The 10,513-nt window shown below is 50.5% G+C and overlaps 1 protein-coding gene across 4 annotated transcripts in view; it reads right to left on the bottom strand.

Annotated features, from left to right (window-relative positions):
- Nucleotides 1–3,628: 3,628 nt before the first annotated feature.
- Nucleotides 3,629–10,513, bottom strand: part of LOC141165470 (TSC22 domain family protein 4-like) — a 223,775-nt gene continuing 216,890 nt past the window's right edge. For all 4 annotated transcript variants that reach the window (XM_073651069.1, XM_073651070.1, XM_073651067.1 and 1 more), the window contains exon 5: nt 3,629–4,450. In XM_073651069.1, the coding sequence (XP_073507170.1) occupies nt 4,262–4,450 (189 nt within the window). In that variant the 3' untranslated portion in view covers nt 3,629–4,261. The remainder of the gene's footprint in view (nt 4,451–10,513) is intronic.

Below are 10,513 nucleotides of genomic sequence, written 5' to 3'. Positions count from 1 at the left end.
ATTATGTAAGGGCGGGAGCGAGGAGGGCGCCGTCATATTATGTAAGGGCGGGAGCGAGGAGGGCGCCGCCATATTATGTAAGGGCGGGAGCGAGGAGGGCGCCGCCATATTATGTAAGGGCGGGAGCGAGGAGGGCGCCGCCATATTATGTAAGGGAGGGAGCGAGGAGGGCGCCGCCATATTATGTAAGGGAGGGAGCGAGGAGGGCGCCGCCATATTATGTAAGGGCGGGAGCGAGGAGGGCGCCGTCATATTATGTAAGGGCGGGAGCGAGGAGGGCGCCGCCATATTATGTAAGGGCGGGAGCGAGGAGGGCGCCGTCATATTATGTAAGGGCGGGAGCGAGGAGGGCGCCGCCATATTATGTAAGGGCGGGAGCGAGGAGGGCGCCGCCATATTATGTAAGGGCGGGAGCGAGGAGGGCGCCGTCATATTATGTAAGGGCGGGAGCGAGGAGGGCGCCGCCATATTATGTAAGGGCGGGAGCGAGGAGGGCGCCGTCATATTATGTAAGGGCGGGAGCGAGGAGGGCGCCGCCATATTATGTAAGGGCGGGAGCGAGGAGGGCGCCGCCATATTATGTAAGGGAGGGAGCGAGGAGGGCGCCGCCATATTATGTAAGGGAGGGAGCGAGGAGGGCGCCGCCATATTATGTAAGGGCGGGAGCGAGGAGGGCGCCGTCATATTATGTAAGGGCGGGAGCGAGGAGGGCGCCGCCATATTATGTAAGGGCGGGAGCGAGGAGGGCGCCGCCATATTATGTAAGGGCGGGAGCGAGGAGGGCGCCGCCATATTATGTAAGGGCGGGAGTGAGGAGGGCGCCGTCATATTATGTAAGGGCGGGAGCGAGGAGGGCGCCGTCATATTATGTAAGGGCGGGAGCGAGGAGGGCGCCGCCATATTATGTAAGGGCGGGAGCGAGGAGGGCGCCGCCATATTATGTAAGGGAGGGAGCGAGGAGGGCGCCGCCATATTATGTAAGGGAGGGAGCGAGGAGGGCGCCGCCATATTATGTAAGGGCGGGAGCGAGGAGGGCGCCGTCATATTATGTAAGGGCGGGAGCGAGGAGGGCGCCGCCATATTATGTAAGGGCGGGAGCGAGGAGGGCGCCGCCATATTATGTAAGGGCGGGAGCGAGGAGGGCGCCGCCATATTATGTAAGGGCGGGAGCGAGGAGGGCGCCGTCATATTATGTAAGGGCGGGAGCGAGGAGGGCGCCGCCATATTGTGTAAGGGCGGGAGCGAGGAGGGCGCCGCCATATTGTGTAAGGGCGGGAGCGAGGAGGGCGCCGCCATATTATGTAAAGGCGGAAGCGAGGAGGGCGCCGCCATATTATGTAAAGGCGGAAGCGAGGAGGGCGCCGCCATATTATGTAAAGGGCGGGAGCGAGGAGGGCGCCGCCATATTATGTAAGGGCGGGAGCGAGGAGGGCGCCGCCATATTATGTAAGGGAGGGAGCGAGGAGGGCGCCGCCATATTATGTAAAGGCGGAAGCGAGGAGGGCGCCGCCATATTATGTAAGGGCGGGAGCGAGGAGGGCGCCGCCATATTATGTAAAGGCGGAAGCGAGGAGGACGCCGCCATATTATGTAAGGGAGGGAGCGAGGAGGGCACCGCCATATTATGTAAGGGCGGGAGCGAGGAGGGCGCCGTCATATTATGTAAGGGCGGGAGCGAGGAGGGCGCCGCCATATTATGTAAGGGCGGGAGCGAGGAGGGCGCCGCCATATTATGTAAGGGAGGGAGCGAGGAGGGCGCCGCCATATTATGTAAGGGAGGGAACGAGGAGGGCGCCGCCATATTATGTAAGGGCGGGAGCGAGGAGGGCGCCGTCATATTATGTAAGGGCGGGAGCGAGGAGGGCGCCGCCATATTATGTAAGGGCGGGAGCGAGGAGGGCGCCGCCATATTATGTAAGGGCGGGAGCGAGGAGGGCGCCGCCATATTATGTAAGGGCGGGAGCGAGGAGGGCGCCGTCATATTATGTAAGGGCGGGAGCGAGGAGGGCGCCGCCATATTGTGTAAGGGCGGGAGCGAGGAGGGCGCCGCCATATTGTGTAAGGGCGGGAGCGAGGAGGGCGCCGCCATATTATGTAAAGGCGGAAGCGAGGAGGGCGCCGCCATATTATGTAAAGGCGGAAGCGAGGAGGGCGCCGCCATATTATGTAAGGGCGGGAGCGAGGAGGGCGCCGCCATATTATGTAAGGGCGGGAGCGAGGAGGGCGCCGCCATATTATGTAAGGGAGAGAGCGAGGAGGGCGCCGCCATATTATGTAAAGGCGGAAGCGAGGAGGGCGCCGCCATATTATGTAAGGGCGGGAGCGAGGAGGGCGCCGCCATATTATATAAGGGCGGGAGCGAGGAGGGCGCCGCCATATTATGTAAGGGAGGGAGCGAGGAGGGCGCCGCCATATTATGTAAGGGCGGGAGCGAGGAGGGCGCCGCCATATTATATAAGGGCGGGAGCGAGGAGGGCGCCGCCATATTATATAAGGGCGGGAGCGAGGAGGGCGCCGCCATATTATGTAAGGGAGGGAGCGAGGAGGGCGCCGCCATATTATGTAAGGGCAAAACTAAAAGGCAGATAATACATTGTCCGAGAGACATAGAGGTGAGGTGAGACTCTGCCCTGATGGGAGGGCGGGAACTGGCAGTGAGGCAGTGAGACAGCGAGAAGGACGGGGAGGAGAACGAGGGCTGCGCAGTGAGGGCTGAGCACAAAACCTGCCCTACTCAAAGATGGCGGAGACGGAGTCACCAGAGACATATTATGGGGCAGTGTGGGATTCATAACAGGTGTGACCTGAGGTAAACCATGTCTGTGAGTCCTGTCCGTCTACATGCACGACGTGTCCGTCACCGCTCCATCATCAGGCAGCCGTCCGTCTCACCATCCCCTCACAGCCAATGTGGCTGCCGCTGCGATTGCTTCTAGATCAATCAATGGCCAACATGACTAGAAGGTAATAAATTACAAGACGCCATCATTATCGGGATGTCATGGGTCTCGCGTGGTCAGACTGAACACGATGGCGTCTGAGACTACTCACAAGTATGAGTCCGTATAACGCCGAGTAACCGATCACTGAGGTAAAGTATAGAGCCGCCATCAAGATGTCTGCCGGACGTCGCTGAAGAAGAACATTCACCTTAATATTATGCTCGCTCTGGAGTTGCCATAGTAGCACCAACCCTACATGGACTTCCTGTCATGTGACCTCCAAAGCTGACAGGAAGTCTGATGGTGCTTCCATGGCAACCCCAGAGCGAGCACAATGCTCCCATTATGGCGGCAGAGGCAAGGTCTACATGTTTTACACTCGGTGAACTACATTGTCCAGCCGTGAGGTAAAGTATACTATTAGTGGTGAAGTGTAGTGTCCGTGTCCTGTACAACGAGTGCGGCGCGGAAACAACTACAACTCTCAGCAGGTACAGATTGTTTTCGGCTCTTGGGGCACGCTCAACGACAGCTATGGAATTGGAGGAAGATCTGAAGTATGGAGGAAGAGAAGAAAGCAGGAGTGGCCGACTGACCGATAATAGAGAGGCAATATGGCCGACAGGAAGTGACTTCTTGAGTCAGAAAACGAATCTGCGTTACGTTCGGACTAAAGACGGCCGCGCTGTGGTAGAAAAATAGTTTTATTTATCAGTACAGTTAAATCACTTCACACGCGGCGTCTCACGAGCGGCCCATGAAACGCGCAGGAGTGTAAGCCGGGACCTGGCAGTCCGCCATTAGTAAGATATACATCGTACCGTTATCATATTAACCGGTTGTACCTTCCATTGATCGGCGACAGCAGCTATACCCATCGTGCAGATGCCGCATCCATGGACTGGAAATCGCCATTTACGTGGCGCTGTTTGGCGTTAGTTCATTAATAACATTCATTAAAATGGTTAAGGCGGCCCCGTCCCCCTGCGCAGGGCGCTGCAGACAATCCAGTCTGGTAGTACACGGAGACGTTGCAGCTGAAATATATAAAATGGCGCGTTGCGAGAGGGGCATTTTTAGGGCAGTGTTGTCTCTGAGGCAGAATTCGGGAAGTGATCAGTTCCCCGGATCAATGCCATGCATCCAGACTGAAGACGGTGACCGTAACGGACGCACGGTGTGGAGATGGCGTCATTAGACCCCTTTTCATTATTCCCTTTTGTGGAGTGTCCCCGGTACAGCCTCCGCCTTCTTGTCTTCAATCTTCAGACTCCGTAGACATAACAAAATCTCACTTTGTCTCTTCCCAACCACGGGGTTTACAGCGGTTTTTTAGACATCTGAATGCGGACATTCAGTTCAGACAGCTGCTGCGGGGTGGCGAGTGTGCGCAGGAGGCTGTTCTCATGCTCCAGGATGCCATTCCTCTCTGTCAGGTCTTTAATTTGTTCCCGTAACGCCTCCACCTCCTCACGGACAGCAAAGAGGAGGTGAGTCTTCACCAGATCCTGAAGAGAGAGATCAATAGTGAACATGGTATATCACGGAGATACCGCACAAGCTGGAGGTGTAGTGTAGAGCTGTGTGTACAGTACAGGAATAGTAGATACAGGACAGGATGGAGGTGTAGTGTAGAGCTGTGTGTACAGTACAGGAATAGTAGATACAGGACAGGATGGAGGTGTAGTGTAGAGCTGTGTATACAGTACAGGAATAGTAGATACAGGACAGGATGGAGGTGTACTGTAGAGCTGTGTACAGTAAAGGAATAGTAGATACAGGACAGGATGGAGGTGCAGTGTAGAGCTGTGTACAGTACAGGAATAGTAGATACAGGACAGGATGGAGGTGCAGTGTAGAGCTGTGTACAGTACAGGAATAGTAGATACAGGACAGGATGGAGGTGTAGTGTAGAGCTGTGTACAGGAATAGTAGATACAGGACAGGATGGAGGTGTAGTGTAGAGCTGTGTGTATACAGTACAGGAATAGTAGATACAGGACAGGATGGAGGTGTAGTGTAGAGCTGTGTACAGTACAGGAATAGTAGATACAGGACAGGATGGAGGTGTAGTGTAGAGCTGTGTGTACAGTACAGGAATAGTAGATACAGGACAGGATGGAGGTGTAGTGTAGAGCTGTGTGTACAGTACAGGAATAGTAGATACAGGACAGGATGGAGGTGTAGTGTAGAGCTGTGTGTATAGTACAGGAATAGTAGATACAGGACAGGATGGAGGTGTAGTGTAGAGCAGTGTGTACAGTACAGGAATAGTAGATACAGGACAGGATGGAGGTGTAGTGTAGAGCTGTGTACAGTACAGGAATAGTAGATACAGGACAGGATGGAGGTGTAGTGTAGAGCTGTGTACAGTACAGGAATAGTAGATACAGGACAGGATGGAGGTGTAGTGTAGAGCTGTGTACAGGAATAGTAGATACAGGACAGGATGGAGGTGTAGTGTAGAGCTGTGTGTACAGTACAGGAATAGTAGATACAGGACAGGATGGAGGTGCAGTGTAGAGCTGTGTACAGTACAGGAATAGTAGATACAGGACAGGATGGAGGTGTAGTGTAGAGCTGTGTACAGTACAGGAATAGTAGATACAGGACAGGATGGAGGTGTAGTGTAGAGCTGTGTACAGGAATAGTAGATACAGGACAGGATGGAGGTGTAGTGTAGAGCTGTGTACAGTACAGGAATAGTAGATACAGGACAGGATGGAGGTGTAGTGTAGAGCTGTGTGTACAGTACAGGAATAGTAGATACAGGACAGGATGGAGGTGTAGTGTAGAGCTGTGTGTACAGTACAGGAATAGTAGATACAGGACAGGATGGAGGTGTAGTGTAGAGCTGTGTGTACAGTACAGGAATAGTAGATACAGGACAGGATGGAGGTGTAGTGTAGAGCTATGTACAGTACAGGAATAGTAGATACAGGACAGGATGGAGGTGTAGTGTAGAGCTGTGCACAGTAGAGGAATAGTAGATACAGGACAGGATGGAGGTGTAGTGTAGAGCTGTGTACAGTACATGAATAGTAGATACAGGACAGGATGGAGGTGTAGTGTAGAGCTGTGTACAGTACAGGAATAGTAGATACAGGACAGGATGGAGGTGTAGTGTAGAGCTGTGTACAGTACAGGAATAGTAGATACAGGACAGGATGGAGGTGTAGTGTAGAGCTGTGTACAGTACAGGAATAGTAGATACAGGAGAGGATGGAGGTGTAGTGTAGAGCTGTGTGTACAGTACAGGAATAGTAGATACAGGACAGGATGGAGGTGCAGTGTAGAGCTGTGTACAGTACAGGAATAGTAGATACAGGACAGGATGGAGGTGTAGTGTAGAGCTGTGTACAGTACAGGAATAGTAGATACAGGACAGGATGGAGGTGTAGTGTAGAGCTGTGTACAGGAATAGTAGATACAGGACAGGATGGAGGTGTAGTGTAGAGCTGTGTACAGTACAGGAATAGTAGATACAGGACAGGATGGAGGTGTAGTGTAGAGCTGTGTGTACAGTACAGGAATAGTAGATACAGGACAGGATGGAGGTGTAGTGTAGAGCTGTGTGTACAGTACAGGAATAGTAGATACAGGACAGGATGGAGGTGTAGTGTAGAGCTGTGTGTACAGTACAGGAATAGTAGATACAGGACAGGATGGAGGTGTAGTGTAGAGCTGTGTACAGTATAGGAATAGTAGATACAGGACAGGATGGAGGTGTAGTGTAGAGCTGTGTACAGTACAGGAATAGTAGATACAGGACGGGATGGAGGTGTAGTGTAGAGCTGTGTACAGTACAGGAATAGTAGATACAGGACAGGATGGAGGTGTAGTGTAGAGCTGTGTGTACAGTACAGGAATAGTAGATACAGGACAGGATGGAGGTGCAGTGTAGAGCTGTGTACAGTACAGGAATAGTAGATACAGGACAGGATGGAGGTGTAGTGTAGAGCTGTGTGTACAGTACAGGAATAGTAGATACAGGACAGGATGGAGGTGCAGTGTAGAGCTGTGTATACAGTACAGGAATAGTAGATAGAGGACAGGATGGAGGTGTAGTGTAGAGCTGTGTGTACAGTACAGGAATAGTAGATACAGGACAGGATGGAGGTGTAGTGTAGAGCTGTGTACAGTACAGGAATAGTAGATACAGGACAGGATGGAGGTGTAGTGTAGAGCTGTGTACAGTACAGGAATAGTAGATACAGGACAGGATGGAGGTGCAGTGTAGAGCTGTGTGTACAGTACAGGAATAGTAGATACAGGACAGGATGGAGGTGTAGTGTAGAGCTGTGTGTACAGTACAGGAATAGTAGATACAGGACAGGATGGAGGTGTAGTGTAGAGCTGTGTGTACAGTATAGCAATAGTAGATACAGGACAGGATGGAGGTGTAGTGTAGAGCTGTGTACAGTACAGGAATAGTAGATACAGGACAGGATGGAGGTGTAGTGTAGAGCTGTGTACAGTACAGGAATAGTAGATACAGGACAGGATGGAGGTGTAGTGTAGAGCTGTGTACAGTACAGGAATAGTAGATACAGGACAGGATGGAGGTGTAGTGTAGAGCTGTGTACAGTACAGGAATAGTAGATACAGGACAGGATGGAGGTGTAGTGTAGAGCTGTGTGTACAGTACAGGAATAGTAGATACAGGACAGGATGGAGGTGCAGTGTAGAGCTGTGTACAGTACAGGAATAGTAGATACAGGACATAATGGAGGTGTAGTGTAGAGCTGTGTACAGTACAGGAATAGTAGATACAGGACAGGATGGAGGTGTAGTGTAGAGCTGTGTACAGGAATAGTAGATACAGGACAGGATGGAGGTGTAGTGTAGAGCTGTGTGTACAGTACAGGAATAGTAGATACAGGACAGGATGGAGGTGTAGTGTAGAGCTGTGTGTACAGTACAGGAATAGTAGATACAGGACAGGATGGAGGTGTAGTGTAGAGCTGTGTGTACAGTACAGGAATAGTAGATACAGGACAGGATGGAGGTGTAGTGTAGAGCTGTGTACAGTATAGGAATAGTAGATACAGGACAGGATGGAGGTGTAGTGTAGAGCTGTGTACAGTACAGGAATAGTAGATACAGGACGGGATGGAGGTGTAGTGTAGAGCTGTGTACAGTACAGGAATAGTAGATACAGGACAGGATGGAGGTGTAGTGTAGAGCTGTGTACAGTACAGGAATAGTAGATACAGGACAGGATGGAGGTGCAGTGTAGAGCTGTGTGTACAGTACAGGAATAGTAGATACAGGACAGGATGGAGGTGCAGTGTAGAGCTGTGTACAGTACAGGAATAGTAGATACAGGACAGGATGGAGGTGTAGTGTAGAGCTGTGTGTACAGTACAGGAATAGTAGATACAGGACAGGATGGAGGTGCAGTGTAGAGCTGTGTATACAGTACAGGAATAGTAGATAGAGGACAGGATGGAGGTGTAGTGTAGAGCTGTGTGTACAGTACAGGAATAGTAGATACAGGACAGGATGGAGGTGTAGTGTAGAGCTGTGTACAGTACAGGAATAGTAGATACAGGACAGGATGGAGGTGTAGTGTAGAGCTGTGTACAGTACAGGAATAGTAGATACAGGACAGGATGGAGGTGCAGTGTAGAGCTGTGTGTACAGTACAGGAATAGTAGATACAGGACAGGATGGAGGTGTAGTGCAGAGCTGTGTGTACAGTACAGGAATAGTAGATACAGGACAGGATGGAGGTGTAGTGTAGAGCTGTGTACAGTACAGGAATAGTAGATACAGGACAGGATGGAGGTGTAGTGTAGAGCTGTGTGTACAGTACAGGAATAGTAGATACAGGACAGGATGGAGGTGTAGTGTAGAGCTGTGTGTACAGTACAGGAATAGTAGATACAGGACAGGATGGAGGTGTAGTGTAGAGCTGTGTGTACAGTACAGGAATAGTAGATACAGGACAGGATGGAGGTGTAGTGTACAGCTGTGTACAGTACAGGAATAGTAGATACAGGACAGGATGGAGGTGTAGTGTAGAGCTGTGTACAGTACAGGAATAGTAGATACAGGACAGGATGGAGGTGTAGTGTAGAGCTGTGTGTACAGTACAGGAATAGTAGATACAGGACAGGATGGAGGTGCAGTGTAGAGCTGTGTATACAGTACAGGAATAGTAGATAGAGGACAGGATGGAGGTGTAGTGTAGAGCTGTGTGTACAGTACAGGAATAGTAGATACAGGACAGGATGGAGGTGCAGTGTAGAGCTGTGTGTACAGTACAGGAATAGTAGATACAGGACAGGATGGAGGTGTAGTGTAGAGCTGTGTATACAGTACAGGAATAGTAGATAGAGGACAGGATGGAGGTGTAGTGTAGAGCTGTGTGTACAGTACAGGAATAGTAGATACAGGACAGGATGGAGGTGTAGTGTAGAGCTGTGTACAGTACAGGAATAGTAGATACAGGACAGGATGGAGGTGTAGTGTAGAGCTGTGTACAGTACAGGAATAGTAGATACAGGACAGGATGGAGGTGTAGTGTAGAGCTGTGTACAGTACAGGAATAGTAAATACAGGACAGGATGGAGGTGTAGTGTAGAGCTGTGTACAGTACAGGAATAGTAGATACAGGACAGGATGGAGGTGTAGTGTAGAGCTGTGTACAGTACAGGAATAGTAGATACAGGACAGGATGGAGGTGCAGTGTAGAGCTGTGTGTACAGTACAGGAATAGTAGATACAGGACAGGATGGAGGTGTAGTGTAGAGCTGTGTACAGTACAGGAATAGTAGATACAGGACAGGATGGAGGTGTAGTGTAGAGCTGTGTGTACAGTACAGGAATAGTAGATACAGGACAGGATGGAGGTGTAGTGTAGAGCTGTGTGTACAGCACAGGAATAGTAGATACAGGACAGGATGGAGGTGTAGTGTAGAGCTGTGTGTACAGTACAGGAATAGTAGATACAGGACAGGATGGAGGTGTAGTGTAGAGCTGTGTACAGTATAGGAATAGTAGATACAGGACAGGATGGAGGTGTAGTATAGAGCTGTGTACAGTACAGGAATAGTAGATACAGGACAGGATGGAGGTGTAGTGTAGAGCTGTGTACAGTATAGGAATAGTAGATACAGGACAGGATGGAGGTGTAGTGTAGAGCTGTGTACAGTACAGGAATAGTAGATACAGGACAGGATGGAGGTGTAGTATAGAGCTGTGTACAGTACAGGAATAGTAGATACAGGACAGGATGGAGGTGTAGTGTAGAGCTGTGTGTACAGTACAGGAATTGTAGATACAGGACAGGATGGAGGTGTAGTATAGAGCTGTGTACAGTACAGGAATAGTAGATACAGGACAGGATGGAGGTGTAGTGTAGAGCTGTGTACAGTATAGGAATAGTAGATACAGGACAGGATGGAGGTGTAGTGTAGAGCTGTGTGTACAGTACAGGAATAGTAGATACAGGACAAGATGGAGGTTTAGTGTAGAGCTGTGTGTACAGTACAGGAATAGTAGATACAGGACAGGATGGATGTGTAGTGTAGAGCTGTGTACAGTACAGGAATAGTAGATACAGG

This window comes from Phyllobates terribilis, unplaced genomic scaffold (assembly GCF_046119375.1).
Source record: "Phyllobates terribilis strain yellow unplaced genomic scaffold, ASM4611937v1 Scaffold_11__3_contigs__length_659146591, whole genome shotgun sequence".
Lineage (NCBI taxonomy): Eukaryota > Metazoa > Chordata > Amphibia > Anura > Dendrobatidae > Phyllobates > Phyllobates terribilis.
Note: the sequence above shows the minus strand (reverse complement) of the source record. Positions and strands in the feature narration are given on the sequence as shown.